The 26,689-nt window shown below is 43.4% G+C and overlaps 1 protein-coding gene across 3 annotated transcripts in view; it reads right to left on the bottom strand.

Annotated features, from left to right (window-relative positions):
- Positions 1-1,724: 1,724 nt before the first annotated feature.
- The window catches only part of BUB1B (BUB1 mitotic checkpoint serine/threonine kinase B), a 30,107-nt gene continuing 5,142 nt past the window's right edge, over positions 1,725-26,689 (bottom strand). The window contains exons 1-24 of one of the 3 annotated variants that reach the window (XM_068148117.1): positions 26,123-26,169; positions 25,035-25,198; positions 24,253-24,312; positions 23,890-24,034; positions 23,175-23,371; positions 22,893-23,071; positions 22,581-22,774; positions 20,659-20,753; positions 19,197-19,423; positions 18,540-18,649; positions 16,880-16,983; positions 16,594-16,643; positions 16,057-16,158; positions 15,766-15,844; positions 15,023-15,125; positions 13,783-14,051; positions 12,622-12,800; positions 10,327-10,467; positions 10,008-10,120; positions 9,594-9,755; positions 8,800-8,942; positions 6,182-6,350; positions 5,707-5,813; positions 1,725-2,896 (exon numbers count right to left, since the gene is read on the bottom strand). In XM_068148117.1, coding sequence (XP_068004218.1) covers positions 2,707-2,896; positions 5,707-5,813; positions 6,182-6,350; positions 8,800-8,942; positions 9,594-9,755; positions 10,008-10,120; positions 10,327-10,467; positions 12,622-12,800; positions 13,783-14,051; positions 15,023-15,125; positions 15,766-15,844; positions 16,057-16,158; positions 16,594-16,643; positions 16,880-16,983; positions 18,540-18,649; positions 19,197-19,423; positions 20,659-20,753; positions 22,581-22,774; positions 22,893-23,071; positions 23,175-23,371; positions 23,890-24,034; positions 24,253-24,312; positions 25,035-25,177 — 3,261 coding nt within the window. In that variant the 5' untranslated portion in view covers positions 25,178-25,198; positions 26,123-26,169 and the 3' untranslated portion in view covers positions 1,725-2,706. Of the gene's footprint in view, positions 2,897-5,706; positions 5,814-6,181; positions 6,351-8,799; positions 8,943-9,593; positions 9,756-10,007; positions 10,121-10,326; positions 10,468-12,621; positions 12,801-13,782; positions 14,052-15,022; positions 15,126-15,765; positions 15,845-16,056; positions 16,159-16,593; positions 16,644-16,879; positions 16,984-18,539; positions 18,650-19,196; positions 19,424-20,658; positions 20,754-22,580; positions 22,775-22,892; positions 23,072-23,174; positions 23,372-23,889; positions 24,035-24,252; positions 24,313-25,034; positions 25,203-26,122; positions 26,170-26,689 lie in introns of those variants that run through there. The other 2 variants (XM_068148118.1, XM_068148119.1) reach the window with 2 other exon arrangements.

Genomic DNA, 26,689 nt, shown 5'->3' with positions numbered 1-26,689 from the left:
TCCAGAGGCACAGAGCTGACAGGAGCCCCTTGGCTCATGTTTCCCACCCCCTCCTGTCACCCCTTCAGACTATTTCTCAATTAAATCATCTGGAATCAACCTGTTCATTTGCTAGCTGAAGTTTCTCTGCTAGTGCCCTGCAGTTTGGACATGGTAAGGAGTTGCCATGGAGAAGAGGGTGATGTCATTGACACAAAAAGCTCTGAATTTACAAATACAACAGGAACAGAGCTATTTATAAAGAGCTGCTTTTCTCCCCCCCTCACTTTTTGCTGGGGTGGGTGGAGGGAAAGGCAGCAGCTCCATTCTTGACGTTTCTGTCAACAAGTCTCAGAAAATGAATTTTCTTGTTAGAAAATCTCCTGAGCCTGTGAAATTGCTGAATGCTGCCAGCTCTCGGACTTTCATTCATTAGAGGTGGATGGAGCTTTCCCAGCTCACAGCAATTTTTGAGGTCATGTAGCACTCATGTTTGGATAGTAGCTTCTGTCCTGAAGAATCTGCAGCGCTACCAAAATACAGCCACTTCTGGAAGGCAAGACAAGGACACATCACAATGGAAACAGACACACACTTGTATGCAAAGGCTTTGTAGTGCTTACAATCACTCTGAGAAATTACCATGGCTGTTGGCTTTGCCTTGACTACATGGGGTGCAATCCCCATATCATGAAATCACAGAATGGTAGGGGTTGGAAGGGACCTCTGCAGGTTGAGTCCAACCTCCCTGACAAGGCAGGGTCACCTAGAGGAAAAATCACAGGAACACATCCACCAATGTCACCAGATAATAGAGACTCCATCACCTCTCTGGGCACCCTGCTCCAGGGCTCCATCATCCTTAAAGGGGTTTCTCCTCAAGTTTAGATGGAACTTATGTTCCAGTTTGTGTCTATTATTCCTTGTCCTGTCACTGGGCACCCCTGAAGAAAGCCTGGCCTCATCCTCCTGATACCTACCCTTGAAGTATTGATCAGCATTGATAAGATTCCCCCCCTCAGTCCGCTCTTCTCCAGGCTAAAAGAGAAAACAATTCTATCAGATACTGAATGAAACTGAAATAAGCAGCTCTCATTTCCTCTCAGCATTCTGCTAGATAAACCAAGCAGAGGGAGGACAAGGGCAAACCAGCAAGAACCAAGAGAACAAAACTGCTAAAGGAACTCTAGCTTTCCTTCAGCAGTCTTTTAGGACAATCATTTTAGGCAGATGCACATTACTCTAAGTGCAGTGCCCATAGCCCAAGGCTAAATGAGAGACTCTAACCACCAATTCTCAAGACCACAGTCAAATAACTCACTCAGAATAAGAATACTAAGCTTTTGGCCACCAAAGCCATCACTGGGGAAATCACTAGTGCATAGCAACCCCTCAGAAGTTAGAGTTTAGCCCAAAGCCATTGTTGGAATATTTATTATTTGGGAAATCAGCAGCAGCACAGAGGAATGATGTAGAATTATTTGCTGATGCACATGCAGGAGGTGTAATTTGTCTCCTTTTTAAAGTAGTCACAGATCTCATGAACTGAAAAAGAAACAGTTGGACCTGATTTAGAGTAGATTTGGTAGAACCAAAGCAGAGCTCATGCATGGAGTTCAGAATTGGGTAGATTACTCAGAATGACACAATGTGGTGAGGTCTTCCTAAAAAATAAGTGGGATTTTTCCCCCCTCTAGAATTCTCTCAGTTTTAGACAAATGAATCACTAAAGCCTAATTAAAAGTTGATTTTAAAAGGTGATTTATTGTCTCTTCTCAATAAGACAGAAAATAGCCAAAACTTCTGCTCAATAACTTATTTTCTTACATAAGATCTCACTCTGCAGTGAGGGAACTGACACCCCCAATAGGTAGAAAATAAGGGAAGTCCACTTCTCAATGGGTAGCAAGGTGTTAGGAACTGGAATCATTCTGTTCATTGTAACAGTTCAAAACCATCCCAACATTGGGATTCAGCTCACAGCAGGTATTCAGAGAATCCAGAATGCAATTTGCTGACAAGAAGGACACCCTTAAAGTGTGGTTTGATTTGATGATCTTAAGTCTGCCAAGTCTGGGGCTAAATCATGTCCCTCAGCACCACATTCCTATCCCTTTGAAACACCTCCAGTGGTGGGGATTCAACCACCTCCCCAGGAAACCTGGTCCAGTGTTTGAGAACACTTCCAGTGAAGAAGTTTCTTCTAAGCTCCATCCTAAACCAGCACCAGTGTCATGTAAAATCCTCCCAGCTGTGTTCAAGTATCCAGGAAGTTCTATGTGGTTATGAAAGCTACCACCAAGAGAGAGGCTTTTGTATCATCTGGCAGTCAAACAATTCCCAGTCAGGCAGCAGCACTCCAGCCGGATACCAAATCAAGTATCTGACAGAGTTACTATCAAAATACAACTTTATTGAAGAAATACAACTGTGATGAAACACTCATTAAAACCCCAACAAAACCAGTGTGAACTGGGTCTTAAACATATTTTTAAGGAGCAACATGGTGGGAGGCAGGGGCAACAGGTTATTTCAACAAATTTTCTCTGACAAACTGCTCAGAGGAACTGGGTCAGGAGGTTTTCTATGCACTGATACCAACATTTGTTAGTGAGTCCCAGGTGAAGCATTGCAAGAACAGCTACAAGCAGTGTCTATGCTTATTTGATAAAAATAAGTAGTTCACAAATTCCTTTCCATAATACAAACATGTATGTGTCCAACACATCACACGAAGTCCTCCACGAGCAAAGTTTGTCCCAGTGACATTAAGGAGTAAATAAGACGTTCTTGATAGGAGCTGTCAAACATGTCACTTATTTCTTCTCTTAGCTCCTTCAGCAGAGGCACTGTGGACTTACCATCTGCATTCAGAATTCTCCCCAGAAGTTTACTCCAGAAATCACTGTCAAGAGCCCTAAAACAAAGAGAGCAGTGCTTGGTCAAACTGTGTGCGAGGTTTCCATTTCTATTCACTACTAAATACCTGGGGAAAACTAAGTCTGAAATAAATTTCACTCACATCATGTGAATGTGTTTAGACCTGTGGGCCCCTTTCTCTTCTGAGTTGTAACTAGGGAGGCTGTTTCACAGCTCTATCAACACCACAATTTGTAGTTACCTCTTCTAGCGTACCTGACCGCAAGCCACAGTGCTTTCAAATTAAAGGAGATATCCAAGAGCGCTCTTTGAACCAGCACTGGCAGATTCATGAGTAAGGGGTAGAGCTAAATTTTATTCCCTCATTTGCAAGTTAAGTTCACAGGTCAATAGTAAAGGGAAGTTGCAAGAGGAAAAAAGAAGGAATGAAAGAGTGGTATACAGCCAGCTTTACTTTCTCCCTGCCTTCCAACCGCAGAGTTCTCATACAGATAACATTTCAAAGACAATTAATAGTAGCAAATCCCCCCTCTCACAGATATACCCACACAACATGAATAAAAAGGTTAAGTGACTCATTAAGACTCAGAAAACTTCTGTCAGAGCTAACCCTTTGTTCTTCAGCCTTGCACTGAAGTCCATGGAACAGGCAGCTGCTGACTACTGAAGCACTTTTCTCCTTGAAGTCAGGAGTCACACTAGCTTGGAACAAATTATCTGCCTCTGCTTTCTGAGAGTGACTCACACAACAGCAGCAGGCACAGCCTCAGAAAGAATCTGCCCTGTGCTATTACACTAATAGGAACTCTTGTATTTTCTACAATGGTGAGGTCATACAGAGTCTAACTAATAAAATAAATTATGCAAGAATTGGGGCATTTCCTTCATGGACTTCAACACAGACACAACAGAGGAGGCTACACCTTGGTAAGGGTGGCTAATGAGTTATGAGTGACAATAAACCTGCAGAGATGAGTTTTCCTAAAACAGTGACAAGAAGAAAACTAAAAACCCTCCTGGAAGAGAATAATCTCCAAATCCATTCCCCACTAACAGTTAACTTGCTGAAACTCCCTTCCCTGAAAAGCTGGTAGTCAGCCTTGTAGTAATGCTCAAAGGTGAAAAGAGAAACCTGAATTCACCCTCTGCCTTGCCAGAAGTCTTGACCACAACACTGACCTCAGTGTTTTGCATTCATTCTGTCGCCTTTCAAGTGGTTTCTGTTTTACTGACTGCCATTGGCCTTAAAGGAATTTTATGCTTTCCCCACTACTTCAGTATTTTGCTGAACTGGTAGTAAAATTAGTGGCTCTACCAGTTGTTCTACTGCCTTGAAATTTGTTTAATAGTTTGGGCTTTTTATAGTACTTTTCAAAAAGCTTTCCCAAGATGATTTCCTTGTTCTGGGCACTGAAGCCACACCTCAAATCCTGGATTTGGTTTTGGGCCTTTCACTCCAAGATGGACATTGAAGGGCTGGAGTAGGTCCAGAAAAGAACAACAAAGCTGCTGAAGGGTCTGGAGATCAGGGCTGGTGAGAACCAGAGCTGTTCAGCATAGATAAAAGGCGGCTGAAGGAAAACCTTCTGGCTCTCTACAGCTCCCTGCGAGGAGGTTGAAGTGAGGTAGGGGTAGGACTCTTCTCCCAAGGAAGAAGCAATAGGACAAGAGTAAATGGCCTCAACTTGCCCCAGGGGAGGTGTAGGTTGGACATGAGGTACAATTTCTTCCCCTTGAGGTTGTCAAGCCTTTGACCACACTGCCCAGGGCAGTGGTGGAGTCCCCATCTCTGAAGGGGCTTCAAAGCCATGGAGATGTGGTGCTGAGGGACACGGTTCAGTGGTGACCTGGCAGTGCTAGGTTAATGGTTGGACTTGATCTTAACAGTCTTTTCCAACCCTAAGTGTTCTGTGATTCTCTATGGAGCAGAAAAATAGATATGCCCAGTAAAGAAAAAGTGTTTTTCCCTGTACACAGCTTCAGAAGATGAGATTTTTTTTCAAAGGCTGCATACAATAAACTGGGAAGTATAAGCACTGCATGTTGCTAGGGAACTGAACAATTCCTGAGTGGTAGCAGGTTTCCTTGAGCAATGGTTCTTCTAGAAGTGTATCCACAGAGCAAGGGCAGCCAGCATAGCAGAATCCTGAATGCAGCTGTCAAGTTCTTTGTCAGGAGCAGAAAGTTCTGGAAAATCCTTATGGAAATCTAAGGCAGAAAATACTGCAGGATGTGACTGGCAAAAGGAACAAGTGTTTGGTCTGAGAACAAACAAAGGGCAGATGAACACAGTCTTGTAGCCAAAGCATGTGGCTGAAAGAGTAGAAGAAATGAATGCCCGAGGACAAAGAGCAGCTTCCAAAAAGCAGCTGCTTGCATAATGCATCTTAAATGTTAGTTTTAAATTCTTATGTTCATGTACACTGTGCCTACACTGAGACAGACCCCTAGTATCAGTGTCTTGCCTCTCCAGGATAGACTAAAAAGGAAAAAATAGCAGAAAACCTAAATAACCATATGCCACTCCCCCCTCCTCACAACCCACTCACAGACTTCTAGCTTGGTCTATCAAGTGACAAGAGAGGCTAAAGCAGTCTGATCCGGAAGGAAAAAAGAGGCCAAGTCATCTGAAGTAGACTTGGGCTCATATTCAAGCTTAAAATTGACTTCTACATAGCAACAAGTCTAGGTAGCTTCAAAATATATTCCCCACAGAACTCTTTTGTTAAGCAACAACAGCACCAAGTTCAGTGTTCTAAGCTTTGAAGATGGCATCACTCTACAGAAAGTGAAGGGAGTGACAAGTCTCTTCTCCCTCAGCTGCCTCCTCTCTGCAAAAGGACTTACTTGGATGTATTTTGGCTGATTTTCCAGAGAGAATTCTCTTGATAAACCTGGATGTGATCCCCAAACAACAGCAAATGGATTATATCTGCAATGCCAACCAGGTCAACCTGCAATCACAACAAAGAAAGTTCAGCTTCTACCACTTTCTGCAATGCACTGCAGCTTTCTATTGGTATTTTGACATACTTAAGTCCAAATTGATTTTTGAGCAGGATCTTCCAGAATCCTGCTAAGCAAGAAGGCTTCAAAAAAGTAAGCAATTGTGGTTTTACTGGGGGTTCCTTGTGAAACATGGTTTCCTAAATAACCATGGGCACTCAGCTTCATTTCATACCAAAGAGTTAATCAGAAGACAAATTCTTCTCATTGTTTAGCTACCAGGAACTTCCACATTTTGCAAGATACAACTTGAGGAAAAAAATAATTGAGAAAAGAGACAAGGAAAACACAAAACCTAAGATGCCCTGAGACTCACCTGATATGGAGGAGAACTCTCTGCCAGAAGCTGCTGTCCATGAGGGGTCTGAGCTATAGGAAAGCTCTTCAGCAAACTTACGTGAGACTGCAATCTCAAATCCAGGCTGTGAGAGAAATCCACTATCTTCAGAGCTTTTGACATATTATTAGCAAAGGGATCACAGACCCTGTGAAAGCAGAGGAAGCAAAAGAAGCATAAGATAAGCCAACAAATTTTTGTTTCTAAAACTGACATGTAACAGCAAGAAGAAGAGTTTTAGCTATGTCGATGCTCCCCTCTGATGGTCAGCTTCAGAACTACTCCTGAAAACACCACTCCCAGGTGGGGAACAAGCTGGCAGTCTGAAGCTTAAGAGGAAAAAATATCTTCACAATGGGGATGGTGAGACACTGGAACAGGTTATCCAGGGAGGTTGTGGATGCCCCCTCCTCGAAGCACTCAAGGCAATGTGATTGGATGGGGCCTTGAGCAACCTCTCTAGTGGGAGGTGTCCCTGCCCATGGCAGGTGGGTTGGACTAAGTGATCTTTAAAGGTCCCACCCAGCCCAAACCAGTCTGTGATTTGGTGATACTGGTATCTCCAGAGTAAGCAATGGGAAACACTACAAGGTTGAGGATGACCCTGGTTTGGCATTTCTCACAGCTCCCTGAAACACTTAGAAGGGGAGAACAGGTAATATATACCACTGCTCCCCTCCTTGAAGATCTCAGAAAACATTTGCTTCACCACCTTTCCTGAGCTACATATTTGGAAGGACCAGATGAAGGGGCAGTGAAGAGTGCCTGCTCAGGTGACAGTGCACTACCAAGCCACACAGATCACTGTTCACTACTGCTCTTGCATACCTGTGTGCTAGGAACATATTTTGTAACTTATACCATGGACTTAGCCTAGGAGAGTTTCTGCTATCTGGGAAAAAACCACAAACCTACCATATCCAAACATTTTAGCAGTTTAGTCATGGAATCACAGAATGGTTTGGCTTGGAAGGAACCTTCAAGATCTAGTTCCAGCCCCCTGCCATGGGCAGGGACATCTTCCACTAGAAAAGGTTGATGAAAAGCCTTGTCCAACCTGGCTTTGAACACCTCCAGGGAAATGTTTAGTTTGGTTTGTGTTCAGCACAAAAATCCAGCAGGAGACATCTAAGTCTATCAAGCCTTCAAACCGGGCTGTGTGCACTCTAAACTGCAAGAGACCATTGGGAGGTGTGAAGACAAGAATTTCAGTAGTACATGTATGTAACCTATGTACTCTATCAATCAATTAAACAAGTTACACAAATTATGAAGAAATTCTCAGTATAATATTGGGGGTGTGCATGAGATGACTGTAGGCTCAAAATCAATTTAATCAGCTATTTTTAGTCTACCAGTGAAGATTATCAGCCCCAGTGAATTTCTTCTAATGGAATCACATCTGACTCACCAAGCATTCCAAAGTTCCTATCTTCCCACGCTTAGTCCATGGATCACATTCCAAAGGATGTGTGACTTTGTTAACATAATATGGGAAAGAGCCTAAAGAAAAACTAGATCTATGCATCAAGTTCTGAGCTGGACTGCAGTGGAGGCTAAGCAACCAGTTTCACAGTGTTTGGATGTTCCAGTCCTACCTGCCCTTTGGGTTTCAGATATGCAAACCCAGAAGGCAAATTATTTGCCAATATCCAGTTGCTGCCCAGTATGTTGATAAAGTAGAAACTTGAGACCACTGGCAATATCAAAACCCCTTTGGTTAGTTTTACGTCACCATGTTCAATTTTCTGTAGAAACAAAGGAAGGTTTACTCCTAACCAAAGGGTTTTTACTGGTTTCAGAATAGTTTTTAACAAAACCACCCCTGGACTGCAACAGCAGTATCCTGGCTTAAGAGGGGAAATGGTAAGTTACAGTATGGATTAGGGGTTGGCCTGCTGGAAAGCAGCTCCATGGAGAAGAATCTTGGGGTCCTGGTGGACAGTAAGTTCTCCATGTGCCCTTGTAGCCTAGAAGGTCAAAGGGATCCAGGGAGGCATGAAGAAGAGTGTGGCCAGTAGGTCAAAAGAAGTTCTTACCCTCTCTGGTCTAGGGAAACCACACCTGGAATATTGTACCCAGTTTAGGACTCCCCAGTTCAAGAGGGACAGGGGTGTACTAGAGTGTCCAACAGAGACTACAAGGATGATGAAGAGACTGGAACATCCCTCTGATAAGGAAAAGCTGAGAGACCTGAGGCTGTTCAACTTGAAGAGAAGACTGAAAGGGGATCTGATTAGTGCTTTAATTATCTGGAGGGTGGGTGTCAAGGGACCAGGTTCTTTTCAGTGGTGTCCTGTGATAGGACAAAGGGCACAAAGTGGAATCCATGAAGTTCCACCTTACATGAGGAGAAACTTCTTTGCTTTAAGGGTGCTGGAGCCCTGGAGCAAAGAGGAGGTAGAGTCTCCTTCTGTGAAGACTTTCAAGACCCATCTGGATGCATGCCTGTGTGACCTGCACTAGCTGATCTTGCTTTGGCAGGGGAGTTAGATTTGATATCTGGAAGTCAATTCCAAACCCCACAATGCTATAAAATGTACAGGAACTGTATCTGAAACTGTTACACACTCTCCCATATGCATACAGACACCAACCTGTCTCCCAGAAAGAACACCTCTGGCCTCAGATCTCCATGGACAATCTCTGCTTTGTGGAGTTTCTCTACCACAAGAAGAAGATCATGAACAACCAGCAGGATAACTTCTTCCGTGATAGACTTGTAGACAGGAATAATATCCTGAAAACAGGGAATAAACTTGGATCTACATGCCATTCTGCCTTGGGTTAGTGAATTATTTATACCACACCTTTCCCACCCCCCCATCTGTACAGACAGAACAGTCCTACTCTAAATTCAGTATCATCAAATTTTGCCCATTATCATCGCAGCCAAGACTCAAACTACTGTGAGGTCTTTGGAGACACTGTTACCCAGGAGGAGGAAATCGAACTGAAGACTGAAATAGATGTTTAATTTGTCATCTGCTATTTTATGCAGCAATTCAAAATGCACTTGCAAGACTTCATTTAGGATGTAAATCCTTCAGCAAGATACTCAGTACTATGACCTTGCCACAGCAAACTGGAACTCACTGCAAGATGCCAAGTTAAACAAGAGATTTAGATGCAAACCTTGCTGTGGTTCTTGGCTCAGGTCATTTGTCACTCATGAATAAAAATGTGAAAAATTTAAAGCTTGTCTCCAAGAGGCACATGATCTATGAATGACAAACCAGCTAGGATAGACAGCTCTCATTTGGGTAGAAAGCAAGCCCAGGGGATCTGGTCTGCAAGGTGAAGCTGTCTTCAGCAGTGAGCATCATGACAACCAGCACTAATGGTACTTATGCAGGAGCTCATGTCTCCTGAAGGGCTTCTCAGTACTGACCCCAAGTGTGAAGCAGTTGATGTCAGGGTGCAGAAGGGCACAGCCATCCTGATACAAGAAGCAGCTGCAGTTCCCACTGAAGCTTTGGTCAAAGTCAGCATTCAGACGCCTCTGTAACTCAAGTGTGACATAAAAATCCCAAGGCACAGGCTGAGAATACACCTACAAAAAGGTACAGCAGGAGAACATTTATTTTGGGGATAAAGGGAAAATTGTTCATCCCCACAGTCTTCTCATCCTCTTTTTTTCTGCCTCCCAACTTTACCAAAGACAACATTTCCCACAGGCAGAAACTTTTAATCTGTATCAACAAAGACAATTTGAAGAAGCAAATTTCATGCAGGGAATTCAAAGATTAAGAACCAAACTTAGATTTTACTTGACACATTGTATACCAACTATCAAATGTGTTACCTTTATGACAAATCCCTTTGTAAGCAGCAGGCAAGAATCAGCTGGAACAGCAAAAGCCATCTTGTACTCTTCACTGGTCCAGTACTCCCTTTTGATACAGTAAGTCTCATTTCCTGTTATGAAGGACATGAAACTGTTAGAGCAGGGCCACTATGAGATTCTACAGAAGTTTCTTTTGAGAGCTGGTATGGGAAATACACCGAAGTTGCTCAGGACATTCCCCATCTACATAAAACCAGTGAGGGTGTACAGGAAATGTATTTCAAACCAATTAGAACATAAACCAGATCTCTTGCTGTAGGGTCTCTAGTGCACCTACCAAGCTCAATATCCTTCACCTCCATGGCAGGCAGAACACCAGCCTTCAGATGAAAATTTGGAGCAGCAGCCAGCAGTGCTGGCAGAGGATTTAACAGCTTCATACGTTGTTCAGCACTCCACAAGAACTGAGTTACATCACCTGGAAAGACAAATAAAAGAAAGAGCAGCTAGAACTATGTGGTGAGTCTCTGGAGGCTTTCAAAGCCTTGAAGATGTGGTGCTGAGGGACATGGCTTAGTGGTGACCTGGCAGTGCTGGGTTAAGGGTTGCAATCAGATGATCTTAACAGTCTTTCCCAACCAAAATGATTCTGGGATTCTGTCTGTCACAGTAAGATGGATGTTGGAAGCTTTCTATCTGCAGCCTGATTTACTTCATTTCCCTTCTGCAGGTCAATTAACCTCTTTGCAATAGTTGTGTGTTGTGACATGAATATAACACTTCAGAAGCTACCTTACAAACCATCCCATCACCAGGTCTCGATTCTACTGTAGCACCATGTGCCTTCCACAGGAGACAAAGCTCTGAATTCGCCATAGAACTCAAACCTACTTTGCAAATTAAGGCTTTTTTCAAACCTGTGTCCAGAGTAAGCAATCAGTTTGATTATCTAAACAAAAAAATTCAGGGTTTTACTGAAATTCACTCCTTTGAATATAGAAGAGGTTTTATTTAAGAAAAGGAAAACAAATTTGGACTCCAACTCTGCTGCTTGCTGCAGTATTAAGAATTCAATGGATTTTATATCCTGGAAGACACATGAGATAATTATGTGGAGGTCTGGAGTTTATTTTCCTGCATAAGAAGGCAGAGAAAATCATTCAATAGCTGAGTTCATCTGCACAAAAGTAAAGTAGCCTGAAAAGTGTCAATCTCAAATGATGAGGCAGAGTAAAATACATCAGAACTAGATGGCTGCTACTGAACTCCTCCCCCAAAGAGTATGACTAGTAATCTTTTTAAGCTTTTTACTAGTAACTGTATGACAACATTTGAAGCTTTCACAGTGCAAAGGTAAGAATCAGCATATCACTACCTACTGTTACACTCCATTTGAAAAGCACTACAGCCAGAAATTACTTTGGAAGTCATTCTGTGAAAGCAGACCCAGGAAGTGTTGGAAGTTGAGGGTTAAAATATGTGTTCCAATATTTTACTGAAATTCAGTGGCATATTTTACAGGAATAAACTGACAGACAGCCAAAGTAATTTTTCTGTTCTATGCAGCATTAAGCCCTCACCAGATTACTACACCCAGGCTGGGAAATATAGTTCAAGGCAGATGTGCAAAATGCAAAGGAAAAAATGAACAGGAATGATCAGAGGCTGAAAAAGGAACCATTAAAGCATCTGAACAAAACACCTTTATCCTGAAAAGAATCTGCAAAGACTCTTCATCTTGCTCAAAGACCAGTGCCTATGGTAAAAAAAATCAAGTGTAAGATCCATTCAAAATATTTTGGTGTCAACACCCTTCTAATTCTGTTTTCATTCCAGGTCCTGAGCGTGCTTCATCATAGAACAGTCTGCAGACACAAAGATTCTTCTCTCAACCAGATGTACTGAGAAGTTTCAGGGACACAATTCTAATTAAGAGATCATAAACCAAATGCAATGGAGTTAAAGCAGGTTAAGCACCTTGAAAGCCATCAACACAAACCTAATTCTAATTTTTTGGTGAGCATTCCTGTTCTAACTGTAACATAAGTCTTTATAACAGAAGGAAACATAGGTTTTTGGCTAGGAAAAAAAATATTTCAAGTAGTATTTTTCTTTCAGTTGGAAGAAGAAACCTGCTGTGCAGCAGCCCAGTATTTTTCAGCAAAGTTAAGAGTGCAAATTTTAAACCAAAACCAGAGAAGTGCTTCTGTCAGAAAATACCTCTGCAACTTTCACTAGATCCCAAATGCATATTCTCCTTGTTTAATGTGGCACTTATCAGCAAATCAGGGGAACACACAGATTAAAGCACGGAAAGACAAAAAATATCAAGACAAAAACTTGTCTTAGCAAGTTCTCACCACCATCAAGTCCAAAATGTTTCCTTTCAGAATGACCCCTACATACTCCCTGCTTTAATACCTAAAATAATGTCACCTCAATGTTCTCACCTTTTAGATGCTGACAAGCAGGACACGCTGTACACCTAACTACTGCTTCAAGCTTAGCCACAAGGCAAATTGGTGGGAAATAGACAGCAAGGTAAAGATAAACCAAGGCAGTACATAAAAAGCACCACAGTTTGACAGCTGCACATTACTTGTTGTGAGTGAAACTCAAGCTTAATACTAACCAGTAATATTTTCACTGATACCTCCAGAATCAGCAGGCAAGCTCTGGGCAAGTTCCAGTTTCTCAGGGACAGGCAGGTATTTAATGGTGGATGTTTGTGTAACAGAGGAAAGAGAAGATCCCGAGGAGACAGAAGAACCTGTTGAGTGAGTATCTTCCAGGCTTGCTTCCATGATGGGGCTGTAAATAAAGTCATAAACTATTCAGGCTTTCAGAAGCTAGAGTGGCTAGACAATGCCTGCCTAGAAACTACAAAAGGGCTCTGGGCATTCCCAGACTGCTTGAAGTTACACAAGTCCTTCCCCAGCTTTGTGAGAAGTCAATAGTTACGTCGGTGCTTCCTCTTAGCTACAACAATTGTTTATGCTCAGAATCTTAGTCTACAGATGAATTTTATCTTCACTCACAGCAAATGACTGCTACAAGAAACAACACACTGAATCTTACAACCATAGAACGTTAGGGGTTGAAGGCAACCCCTAAAGATCATCCTGTCCAACTCTGTGCTGAACATTTATTACTTCCCTCATGACCAAAATTCAGACCTACCATGCTTTAAAGCACTTGAGGGATGGGTGGGAAATAACTCTAGTTTTAACTTTCCAACTACAATCAGCATGGTTTTGCCAAGTAAGCAAACACCTTCAGCACAGCAGAGATGTTTACATATCAACAGCCAGCAAATCCAACTCGCTTCTAAATTAAGAAAGTCCCATGCAACAGATGTTTTCTTTAATTGACAAAGATAAGAAACAGGAGGAAGGCTGTCAGTTTTCTTCTATCCAATTTCTCTCCTCCATAGACGAAATCTAAGCCATAATCATCAGATGCATTTCATGTACTAAAATAACTACAGAAGCATAAAAGCAACTGATGATTCTACTTTTGATCTCTGCCTACAAAGACAGAATGTTCATTCTTTTTTTTCTCAAGTCATTGGGTAGGAAAAGCATGGAGTCCTGCAGCAGTATTGCTGAAAAGCCAAGTGGGATTGCTATTACATTTAAATTTGCTCAAGGCAAAATGGACCCTGAGCTACAGAAAGGGCTGCCTTCTGAAGGGAGCAGAATATACTGAAAATTGTTCCTTCAGCAACAGAATAGTAAGCCCACAGCCAACAGAAGACAGGGAAAAGGACTTATGATGCTTTTCTGTTAGTTACCTCAGCTTATTTACACAGAGAGCCTCACAAACTGGCGTGACCTGACTCAGAGGTACACTCATAGACTCTGGGGTGTCTTCCTTCAGGTCGCTCTGTGAAAGAGGAGCTGCGACTCTCTGAGGTGCCACCCCATGAAAGGGCGTCGAGGCCAGATGGGCAGCCCTAACAAAGTCACACGTGTCTTCTGGGTTGGCACAAAAGCTTTTGTACTTGTAGGAGCCTGTCACTATTGCATCTTCAGTCAGAGGTTCAATTGCATTCAGTTCTTCCTGAAAAAAATAAGAAGAGAGTGAAAGGCCTGTAGATTTTACATCATATTTGCTTGTATTTAAAAGCTGAGTATCTCTCTTCCACTCTAGCACCTTCCAACATAAATCAGACACTCAGTCTTCATGTAATCTACTTATTGTTCAAATTGACTAATTGGATTCTAGCTGCAATATAACTGCAGATTTTTTTCTTTTCCATGTAGGAAGTCAAAGCTTTGTTACCTTCTAGAGTGCTGCAGAGCTGCCATGAACTGTTAAAGGCCATTTAGCATCTACCACCCCAGAAGTGCATTGCAGTTCAGTTATAACCACATCATTCAAGTGGTTACTAAAATGTTGGCTATGGAAGACACACACAACACTTAAAGCAGAGCTATGCAGTTACTGAGACCGCCTCTAGAACCAAAAATCAGCACAACACTTAACCCTATGAAGTCTAAAGGTCTATGGCAGCATGCAGTAACTAAGCCCTTCAGCAAAACAGCAATTACCACCTCTATTAAAAAGCTTTCCAAACATCTGCAGAGCTGCCACAGAGACACAAGGTTAGGAAACAAGATCTGAGGGTTTAAGGGAGTCAAGTGTAGGGCGCTTTGGGTGCGGAACACAGAAGCTGAGGTGCTTGTTTGGTTGAACAGCAAGAAAATGTTTGGAACCAGAAGGCAGCATTAGGAGCACAACTCTTCAGAATGCAGACTTCAAACTCTCAGTGCAGTTAATCCTGGCCACCCATCTGTGGCTGATTTGGAAGACTCCTTACCATCATTTCTTTATTGCCCACCTTATAGCCTAACAAAACCATGACACTTGCAGTGAAATCTTACCATCACCCAATTCAGTTATTATTTCCACAGCAGATATTTAGAATCTTTGCTTATCAAACATCATGTGAGTCCAGCCAAGTCTCACTGAGGACGTTCTTGCCAGGGAAAAAACAACAAATCTGTTAAGGGGTAACTACTTTTCCTTACACAGGCTTCTGGTGGGACGTTTTCCTTGGCAGTAAGAGATTCTGAAGGCTTACGAACGGCGAGGGGGCGCCGGGCACTTTCCTTTGTGTGATCTGCAGAACAACTAAGATAAACTCACATTACATTAAGTATTTATATTAGAGCAGCTTCTCATCTTTAACATATTCCTCTCCAAACTAACTCCACTAACAACTTCAGTCTAGCACTTTCTGCTACAGAGCTACCAGTAAAACTGCAGTATATACATCTCTCCAGAGTGCAAAAAGTTTACATAGCAACTTATATAGCTCCAGATTGAGGAGGAATGACAGGCAAGACCTTAGAGCTGCATTTCAGTATCTGAAGGTGACCTACAGGAAGGCTGGGGAGGAACTGTTTAGAAGGGCTTGTGGTGATAGGATGAGGGGCAACAGTTTGACACTAGAGCAGGGTAGACATCAGGAAGGTCAAACTTGTTGGGGCCCTGAGAAACCAGCTCTAGTTGGAGATGTCCCTGCTGGCTGCAAGGGTGAGGGACCACATCACCTTTGAGGCTCCCTTCCAATCCAATGCATTCTGGGTGATTCTGTGAGAGTACCTCCTCATGGAGCAATTAAAAAAAAGGAAAGTGTACATATAAACCAAAACCCCATCCTACAACCTTACAAGAGACAACAGTATTTCAGCTGCTAGAGAAAGTGATTAGATACTGTAGTTTCCCCTCTCCCTAAAAAAAAATAAATCTATGTCTTGAATAACTCTACCTTATACTCTGATTTTCCAAAGTGGAGGATTCATCAAATATGGCAAAAGGCTTCTCAGGACCAGATGGACAAGAGAGAGCTACATCCACAAAGAAAAACCAAGAGCTTCCATTACACCAACAGTCTTCCTGCAGCAATGCTACTTAAAATATTTAATACACAATCTTAGAAACTATGCTAACAGAAAGTTACAGAACCGAGATGAGCTTTCTCACCTTAAAGAACAACAATTTTTACCACCATATTACATTTGCTAACTTACTGTTCTTAGAACATACTCAGAATTTGTACCTTTTTCCCTGAGTCCAGCCTCATTTTGATGTTCCTCCTCAGAGGTTAAAAACACAGTATCGCTTTGTCCATCTGAGTATTCATCAGGAGACTGGCTAACTTCTGTCAACAGTAGCAGTGGTCAGTTCAGGTCAGAATTTCTTCAGCACATGCTCTTCCCAACAACAAAACTGAACATGTCATCTCCGATTGTGTTTCCCCTACCAAATCCTCTCAGAAAAAAGGACTTAAGACAGTATCAACCTTAACAGTAGGCATGTATAGATTATATCAAGACTGCTTAAATGAAAGCATGAAGAGAGCTCTTCAGCTATTAGAAGAAAAAAGCTCTTCTGCTTGAAAGTCCTTCCAAACAGTGGCAGCTCTTCAGAAGCTCAGTCATTTGCTACATATTGGTCAAAGGCACCACTAGCACATCCTCATCCCTCTAACCCACCTAAATTTTGGTGTTAGTTTGTTGCAGTCCTGGTATTGATATAGAACAACACTGCCCTCTAACACAGTCTTCTCCTAAAGATAAAAAATTGAAACACTTACCCTCAGAAGATGCTTTATGCAGCTGAATTTCTTCAAAGACCTGGACTTCACTGTGAAAAAGACACAAACAGAGGTTTTATACTTTACACACCCTCACAAAACCTAAGTCAATGTTCCAAGGACAGCAAGCCAAGGTGATATGCAAGCGGTTGTGAGCCCTCAGACAAATAATTGTAACTACAGAAAGGCAGATTACAGATCCTGGTTACAGACTTAAGAGTAGTAGTAATGCATAAATAATCCTCACAAAGCTCTTATTGCTTCTAAAATAAAAGTCCTGCATTACCTTTTCATCTGGGACTGTTTGTCCTCAACTTCTGTTGCATTGGAAGGAGTAACTCCTTGCAGTCCCAAAGGCAGTGAAAAAGCTCCTGTTAGCAGTGCTGCTGCCTGTAGAAACAAACCCAGTTTGGTTCTACAGTGATGAAATCACACCCCATACAACAAGGTTCTAAGAACATTCTGATACCCCTGAGTAGATGGTTAAAGCCCTGATGGATTAATACTTGTGACCTTATCACTCTCTACAACTACCTGAAGGGAGGTTGTAGACAGGCAGATGTTGGTCTCTTCTCCCAGGCATCCAGTACCAGAACAAGAGGACACAGTCTCAGGCTGCGCCAGGGGAGGTTTAGGTTGGATGTTAGGAAGAAGTTCTATATAGAGAGAGTGACTGCCCATTGGAATGGGCTGCCCAGGGAGGTGGTGGAGTCACCATCATTGGAGGTTTTCAGGAGGAGACTTGATGGGGTGCTTGGTGCCATGGGTTAGTTGTTTAGGTGGGTTGGATGTGATGATCTTGAAGGTCTCTTCCAACCTGGTTTATTCTATTCTATTCTTGTCTTTAGCCATTTTGATTTGTACTTAATTTACTTTCATGAAGGAGGCCCATTCTTTTTGCAACCATGTTTAACTTTCACACAGTTACCCAGCTTATAAAGTGTTGTGAATTTGGTACATGTCAGTATTGAAACTACTTACTAAGGCACTATTTTGGAAATGGGGAAGGTGGAAAGAGAGAGAAAAAACACATGTTTTATTAGCCCAGCAGATGAAGTTGGGAAAAACTTTAAAATAATTAACTTCTTACTAGTTATTTGCAGCTTGTAAGAAAACTACCTAGCAATGACAGACCTGTTCAAGACTGGACCTCATAGAAAAGAAAAAACCCCAATCTGGTCTATAAAAGAGAGCATACTACTGCCTAGAAAACCTTGAGATGAATCAGCTATGGCTTTGTGTACTGGTCTTGGCTGGAATAAAGTTACATTTTCCTCCACAGCAGCTGGTGTGGTTCTATATTTGAGATTTGTGATCAAAACAGTCTTGATAAAACACTGCTCTATGCTTGTGTGCACAGCTTTTTTGTTTCCTGTTGAACCATCCTTATCTCAACATGACTTGTCTACACTTTCACCCTTCCAATTCTGTCCCCATCCCACTGAGCAGGGAGTGAGATGCTATGTGGTGCTTAGTTGCCAGCTGGGGGTAGCTCACACTGCTCTGCAACCCTTCACTTCCTAGTTTCAGCTTCTTCTCTAGCTTCCTTTTGCACTATTCTCTATGTAGAAGGAATTCTCTACGTAGAAGGAAACCACACATGAATAGAGCTTTAACAAAAGAGCCCCTTCAGTATTTGACATCCCTTGCCTTAAAACAAAAAAAATACAGAGTTTATAGCTCAGCATAAGGTAACTTAATATTTGCAAAGGAGCAGCAAATCTTGGAGTTTTTTGATTTACATTCCTCCAGTGAACAGATATGGCTTGGGGACAAGAAGAGAACTATTTCTGTGAACATTCACTGACTGAGTGATGTCTATGTACAATAGTACAGGAAAAAAAAAGGTTTAACAAATGTTAGCCAATCATTGGATATTTCTCCTCCCTTGGTGTTTTTACTTAAAACAACTATTCCTGAAGGAGCAGTTAAAATGAGGACAATACCTGTTCAGGCAGTGGTTGCCACTCAGTGATCATTTTCTTTAAATTTTTCTCCATCTCTTCAATTTTCCTTTGTAATTCCTCCTTCTTCTGAGCTATGGCCTGCATCTCCTCTGAGGAAGAAAAGCTTGTAAGACACAAGGCACATTTCACATGCAATCTGACACTGAAGCATACATTTATTTTTAATGGGACTAAAATCTCTGGTCTTCTCCCTCTGTTTCACAGCTGACACAAAGCTGTCAGACTTGTTACTTTGTACCTTAGAGCTGTTCAATAACTGTTTCTGTGCAAAAGGAAAAGCAGCTGTAATAACAGACAGCTGGAGGCAGATCAGTATAAGTTTATGTGACACTGAGCAGGCTGTCCCCTCACTGGAACTGTTCAACATAGGTTGGATGGGGCCTTAAGTATCCTGGTCTAGTGAGAGGTGTCCCTGTCCATGACAGGGGCTTTGAACTAGATGATCTTTATGGTCCCTTCCAACCCAAACCATTCAATGATTCCAAGTCTCATCTTTCTGATGACAGAAGAGTGATGATGTGACCTGGGGCACCCTGATACAGCTGGTATCCCTGCTCACAGCAGGGGGTGGGCAAAATCACCTTTGAGGGTTCTTTCCAACCCAGTGCAATCTGGGAATCCCATTTTGCAGCATACCTTCAGCTTTCAGTTTTGCTCTTTTTCTGTAGATTTCAGCTCGGATCTCTTCAAAAGAGAATTCATCAACTCCAGCATAAACTTTCTCTTTACAGTACATCACCACCTCTTTCTTTTCTTGAGTGTCCTGCTGCTGATTTTGCACTCTCTGGAGTGGGTCCTCCTCTTTCTCAGGTTTGCGAGCACTCAGGACATGGTTTATGCTGGGTTCAATTTTGCAAGGAGTCCTGGAAAAAACATGCAGGTGTTAAAACTGATTGTGTGCTGTGCTGTAAGACAGAAAAAGCACAGGAGAGAAAACAGCTCTTTCCAGAACCTAGCTGCAGAATGAAGACATTTTGTTGCATTGATAGAAAACCCAAAAAAGAAAAGCTGCAACATCAAAGCTGCAACTCTGAATCAAAAATCCCAACCAAATCCAAGCCAAAGCGTTAATAAGGTGCAGTCAAGAGCAAATAAAATTATGTCATTCTAAAGTTGCTGTGCATTCTGGAGCAGGGTCTCTTTACTTCAGCTCCACTGAGCAGCCTCACAGCAAAGTTTCACCTCATCTTTAGGTGGAACCTCCTGGGTTCCAGCTTGTGCCTCTTGCCCCTTGTCCCATCACTAGGCACTACTGGTAAGGGGCATCCTCTTGCCCCTTCACAGGCCCTTTAGCTGTTGCTGAGCACTGATAAGATCCTCTCTCAGGCTGCTCTTCTCCAGGCTAAACAGCCCCAAGTCTCTCAGCCTTTCCTCCTCACAGAGATGCTCCAGGTCCCTCAGCATCTTTGTAGTCCTACTTATAGGTAATTCAGAGCCAAGGAAGCCATCTGTAATATCAAACATTCTTCTCCACTCCCTTCTTAGAAAGACCTGATGTATCTATGGTCATCATTAACTACAGAAGAAGAAAGTTCAGCAGCACTGAAGAATGAAGCACTTTCCTCTGCTCCAAGAAAGCAGAATGACCCCACCTCCTGGGACTGAACATTTCAGGGAGCACTGCATGAGCAGGGAGGTCATTTCAGGTAAAGCAGCCCAGTGCTTCATAACCTCAGCAATGCTGTTGGCATGGAAACTCGGATAGCTTGGCTCAGAATAGAACTCCAGCTAGAAAAAGCAGAGAGTTCCCAACAGAGGAAAACAGCAGTGAGCCTCAGTTCAGGGCTGTTTTCTTAGGAAACAGCATCCTGAGAGGTAACTGTGTTTGTGTAAACATGCTGAGCTAAGCTAGTCCATGAATTACCATTTATAAATATGATGTAGGGTCTCACATAATGAGCAGCAAGTCAAATACTTCCCATGTCCTTACACATCCTGCACTGAAGCCTCCACCTCAAGCTAAAGCACTAAGAGCTTCCAAGTTGCCAGTCTTAAGTTCTTGGAGATCTTAGAGCCTGGGCTACAGGTGTCAGAACTGATGAAGTAGCTTTGATAACTCCACATGCCATCCCCATTTCAAACTGGAGAGAAGACTCACATGATTTGCTGCTGAGCTGACTCATCCACATACAAGGTGAAATTGGGCTGCTGGTAGGGCACTTCTACAGCAGAGCTTGCCCCACTGCGAGGACGCTGGGGAAGGAAAGGTCAGTCAATAGCTGAAAGGTTCATCTCCAGGCTCTACATTCCTCCATATCCCCCTTGCCCCAGTTTGGTAGTTTGTTATTTAAAAATGCTAAGCATCATGGACTTAATTCTGTTCTGATACATAAAGCATTGAAACAGGCTGCCCCAAGGAGGTGGTGCAGTCATCACCCCTGGAGGTGCTCCAGAAATGTGTGGACATGGCACACAGGGCCATGGTGGTGTTAAGTTGAACTCCATCTTGGAGGTATTTTCCAACCCAAACAATTCCAAACCACTTGTGCGGTCCGTTGTTGAAGACTGAAGGAATTTAGTCTAGCAACACACCACTCCTGTTTGCCAACTTGAAACTCCCCATGACTCTTCAGCAGAAGAGGTGACATGGCAGGGATTCTTCACACCCAACTCTTTTCTATCATTTTCCAAACATTTTCCTTTGGCATCCTTACTGTGCAGCTTTTAATACCTCAGAGTTCACAACAGGTTATTCTTTCACTGTAAGACACACCAAAATGAGCACCACGCTCCAGTGAAGGCGAATTAAACATCCTCCACCCCTACTTGCAGCTTTTTTCTTTCTTCATTAAGTCTAACAAATTTCATGAAAAGTGGGAACAGAGAGAATTCTAAGGATAGACATTAAAAACAACAAACAAAGCCAGAAGCATTTGGGCAACAGAATGAACATTATTAAGCAGCCCACAGGAAGGGCTTCTCTGTTCTCTTAATCCAATTGCTTTTCATCTGGCAGTAATTCTTCCTGGAGTTTCTATGAATTTCAGCCTGTTTCCTTCCCTCACCCTAGTTTGTGTTTCTATTCTTCACTCATAACTTCTATACTGAGAAGTCTAAAATATTTTTATCTCCTGATTGCTTTCTATTCTCCCTCTCTAATCCACAAAGAGCAGGAGAACACTGGGGGTTATTTAAGGACTTGAAGTAAATAAATCTCACAGGACTCATTCCCTCCAGTTAATATCAGAGATCATGTCTAACAGCATGAAGACCTGTAGCAATGCTGTTGGTTCTCATACCTTCAACATGAGTCTGCACCACTGGACCCTACTTTCTGCCATGCTTTTTTCACATACTGTCAAGCTTCCCTCCCCTGTCAGGATAAATATTCCATTGATACAGTAGTTTTTCAGTTCTTCTGATCCCCACACTTCTGTTTTCCTTCCAAGCACTTCAAAACAGACTTGCAGAATCTGTACCTGCCATACTTCTCAGTTGGTAGCACATAAGACCCTTAATGGGAAGGTCGTGAGTTCAAGCCTGCAGTGGGCAGTAGTGTCCTCCCTACTCTAGTCATGAGGTCTGTGGTGACAGGTTGGACTTGATGATCTTTGAGGTCTCTTCCAACCTTAGTGATACTGATACTTCCATAAGATGGGCAATAATTTCTTCCTTCAGGTTGTGTTGTGCAACACCCATTTAACTCTTGCTTCTCTTCCTTACAAGTTTAACTGAGGCCTGCCTTCTTTCCCTTTCTTTAGCTAGTGTTTTCCTCTTACAAGAGTCCTTTTTCACCCTCAAAACAGTTTGGCCATCTCTACCCACTTTTCTGGTTAGTTAGAATTACAGTTTCTTGGTTTAAGAACTCTAGAAAGATTTTTGAAGTTATTCAAGCACAATCAGCTTGCTGAACATGACTGGGTTAAGCATAGCCAGGGACTTCAGGCAGAAGCCAGGAAGATCTGTAGTTATAAACTGACACAAACCCCAGGCTAAAAGAACAAGTAGGACTTTTGCTTCAGAAGTTACCAGCTTTCATATGCCTTCTTCTTCTTGTCAGCCCAGTTTAGGGCTCCTTACCCTGCCAGAGTTCCACGGTCCTGCACTCAGTTCATTCTCCTTGGCCCTGGGAACTGGAGGTGCCGCCCATGGCTGTGGCGTAATCACAGGAATCTCAGGTCCAGAAACTGAATTTTCATCAAACACAGCAAAACCAGGATTACTTGAAAGCTGCTGAGAAGTTGGAGCCTGGGTGCTTCTTCTTTGATTCATGGCTGTAAGCAAAAGGATTTATGCAAATTAACTTTTAATTATCACACTCAAGCACAAACTGCACAACAGAAAGATGCAACTCCTCCAGTAATACGGAGTGGTGTCAACAGCTCAACGTACGTTTCAGTGCATCTCCGACACGACTAACTGGGGCTTTCACTTTTTTCTTGCCCCTGCCTTTCAAATCTGCCAAGGAGCTTCTCTGGGGTTCTGCATCTTCCAAAAGATCTGTGTCCTTATCATCAGGAGTTTCCTCAAGCCCCAGTAGCGTCTGCCGAGAAACACGGGTCTGAAACTGCCTAAGGAAGGCATTGGAGAAGTTTATTTTCAACTTCACTGTACCAGGCACCCACTGAAGCACACAAGACCACTCCAAGTCCTTCCTTCTTGCTGAGAGCTTACCTGTGATGGGACTGGAGTCTGTCCAAAGGCTCAGCCTTACGCTGAAGACCTTCCTGCAATATCATATCTGCCTTCTTAAAACTTCCTCTAGCCTCAAGTACTTCTGCCCAGGTGATGTAGAGCAGTGCCAGTGTTGTGCCAATCTCCTGGCTATGTAGGTAACTGTACACATCCAAGGGCTCAGTACAACAGTTTGCCTGAAACAACCAAATTTTCAGTTTTAGAATTGGGAAATCAGTTCAGGAAGCTAAACCTGGAGAGGAGATGTTTTAAGGCAGAGAACAACAAAAACTACAATGGAGAGATGGGGCAAGACCAAAACAGACTCAGCTCAGTCTTGATTAAGCATAGGATGTAGACTCAAGACAGTTAGAAGCAAAAGTAAGTGGTAAGACACAAAGACACACAAACACCTAAAACCACATCTTTAAATCACTTTTCTCCTTGAACTAACAAGCAAGCTCCATTAATTGCAACAAGCTCTTCCAAAGCAAAACACTAGGGAGTTTGTAGGAGTCTAAAGTACATGATTATAAAAAGGCCTGAAGATCCTACTGAAAATGAGAAGACCAGGCAATAGGTTTGCAGAGAGTTATTTCTAGTATTGCTATATAACCTGTGGACTCTATTGTTACAATAATCAGCTTCTCTGCATAAATGACACGACAAGCACAGAGAAAATGCAGCACCCAAGACACATTCACCAAACACTCACAAACTTGAGCCAGAGGTTAAGAAAGCGAGGATCTTTGTAGTATCTCTGCTGTTCATAGAAGGCTTTCACTGCCCTTTCCAGGACTGCAGCAAGATTGCTCTCCTTTCCACCCTGGGGGAAGGTCTGCTCTGTCCACTTGATGTACCTGGAGGTGGAATATGTCCACAGAAGTCAGTTCTCAACAAGATACAAGGAGATTTAGTAAAAAGAAATGAAATAATGCTGAGTATTGTAACAACACATTACTAAGATCACATTATAGAATTCATCTTCTAATAATTTCCTTGTTAGATTGTTTCTTCCCAAGCTTTTACAAGCATATCAGACCTTTCACACTTTCTTCTGAAATAAAAGGAAACTCACCGGTCCCAGACATCCAGGGGATCATCTCCAGAGTAAAATCGGATTTCTGATTCAAATTCCCTAAAAGAGGTTAAAATATTAATTCTCCACCCAATAATTGTATAATTGTAAAGATGTTTTTTTTTTTCCTACACTGCAAACTAAGACCTCTGCTCTCACTCGCACCCCCTCAAGCTGCGCCAGGGGAAGTTTAGGCTGGAGGCAAGGAGAAAGTTCTTCCCAGAGAGAGTTGTTAGCCATTGAAACGTGCTGCCCAGGGAGGTGGTGGAGTCACCATCCCTGGAGGTGTTCAAGAGGGGATTGGATGTGGCACTCAGTGCCATGGTTTAGTAGTCATGAGGTCTTGGGTGACAGGTTGGACTTGGTGACCTTTGAGGTCTTTTCCAACCTTATTGATTCTATGATTTTATAGGCATATTAAAAAAGATACATAGGCTAGGTTGGAATACCTTGAGCTTCTACTGACAACAAAAGAGTCCAAACAGCAAATAGTCCTAAATACCTAGAGAACAGCATCACCACTCACAGAATCATCATAGAATAGTTTGAATTGGAAAGAATCTTAAAGGTCATCTAGTTCCAACACTCTGCCACAGGCAGGGACACCTCACACTAGACCAGGCTGCTCAAGGCTCCATCCAGCCTAGCCTTGTTACTTACTGACATCAGTTACTACACCTCTCTTATGCTCTTTTTAATGTCTATGAGATTGGTACACACACACATAGAAAAATTGCTAAGGAGGCAAGAAGATGAGCAGAAAGGGTGAAAACATTGCTTACTGTCTTTTGAGCTGAAGAGCAGTGTGGGTAGAGGTCTCCTGCTGAGCCAGGGCTTCCTGAAGGGTGGCCATGACCCGCCCCTGACGGAGGGGCTGCACGTTCTCTTTGCGCAGCTCCCACTCATCGTTGCAATCCTGGGACATGGCAGCTTCTCCCTTCGAAACCTGACTTAACAACAAAAACAACTAAATCAGGAACTTATTCATTACGTTGGATACTAACCTCAAACTCGACAGGTTTTCATGGCATTAAGCTACCAGAGAGAGGATTTAGAGTGGAGAGAAAGAAGACATTTTTGACACTGAGAGTGGCGAGATCCTGGACCAGCTTGCTCAGAAACGTGGGAGATGCCCCATCCCTGGAACCATTCCAGGGCAGACTGTTTGGGGCCCCAAGCAGCCTGCTCTAGTTGCAGATGTCTCTGCTCACTGCAGGGGGTTTGGACTGGATGAGCTTTAAAGACACCTTCCCACCCCAACCTGTCTGGGATTCCACGATTCGTTAGCTGACCCACCACACTTTCTGTGCAGCAGCAAGCACCATTTATAACCCAAACTTTTAGAGGGAATCGGGCTCTTAACTGCCCTCCACTGGAGCAATACGAAACAAGCTAAGCAATGCTTTACAGCGGAGACTCCCAGCCAGGCGATGCTAGCAGGAGAGGCTAAGTTTTTCCCTCCCCACCTGTGCTCGCCCCCTTCCTCCCCCCGCCATTACGGCCCTCTCCGAGGCTGGCGAGCGGCGACCCCCGCCCGAGGGTAACCTCGGCGGCACCACAGGCCAAGTCAGGCCCCTTGGCTCTTCACCTGAGAGCAATTGTAGCGGACTGGTATTACATGTGAGTCCCACCACCCTGTGGAGAAGGGAGGCCTGGAGGGGCCGAGGAGCGTGGCGGAGGCTCCTCGCCGCCTGGAAGCGAGCAGACACCCCTCTACACCACCACCCCCTTCCCGCCCCGGGCGGCACCAAGCGGGAGAAAAAGCCGTTTGCTACGGTGCTCTGAAATGGCGGTTCGTCCTCAGCTCGCCTCCACCGGCTCTTCTTCCCTCACGCCAGGGCAAGGGACCCCGCGCCCCGTCAGCAACTACCGAAGAAGGCTCCGCCGGCGCCGCCTGCTCGAACCCGCCGCCACACGCACCAGGTGCTGAGGTCCGGGAGCCGTAACAGCAGCACGGCCTCCGCTCCCTTCAAATCCAAACCATCCTTCCCCATTGGCCGCCTCACCGCGCCCCGCTGGCTGGTTCTGCCCCCAGCCCGCCATGCCGCGCACCGGGGCATCATGGGAGTCGTAGTTCCCCTCACTGAGAACTCTACCACAGGACCGCCTAGCTGGAAAAAACCTTGAGATCATCGAGCCCAACCATAACCTCACATCTCTTTGCACACAACTATTACAACATGTCCCTAAGCTCCTCATCGAAACAGTTTTTAAGCACTTCCAGAGATGGGGACTCCTCCACAAAATCACAGAATGTACTGGGCTGGACCTTAAAAGGTCATCTTGTCCAATCCCCCTGCAGTTAGCAGGGACATTTCCAACACAGCAGGTTGCTCAGGGCCCCAACAAGTCTTATATTGAATGTCTCCAGGGACAGGGCCTCAACCACATCGCTACACAACTTGTTCCAGTGTCTCACCACCCTCATTGTGAAGAG

The sequence above is a fragment of the Melanerpes formicivorus genome, unplaced genomic scaffold (assembly GCF_026170545.1).
Source record: "Melanerpes formicivorus ecotype bairdi unplaced genomic scaffold, bMelFor1.0.p_v2 SCAF_16, whole genome shotgun sequence".
Lineage (NCBI taxonomy): Eukaryota > Metazoa > Chordata > Aves > Piciformes > Picidae > Melanerpes > Melanerpes formicivorus.
The sequence above is the reverse complement of the archived record's forward strand: the minus strand, read 5'-3'. Positions and strand labels throughout refer to the sequence as shown.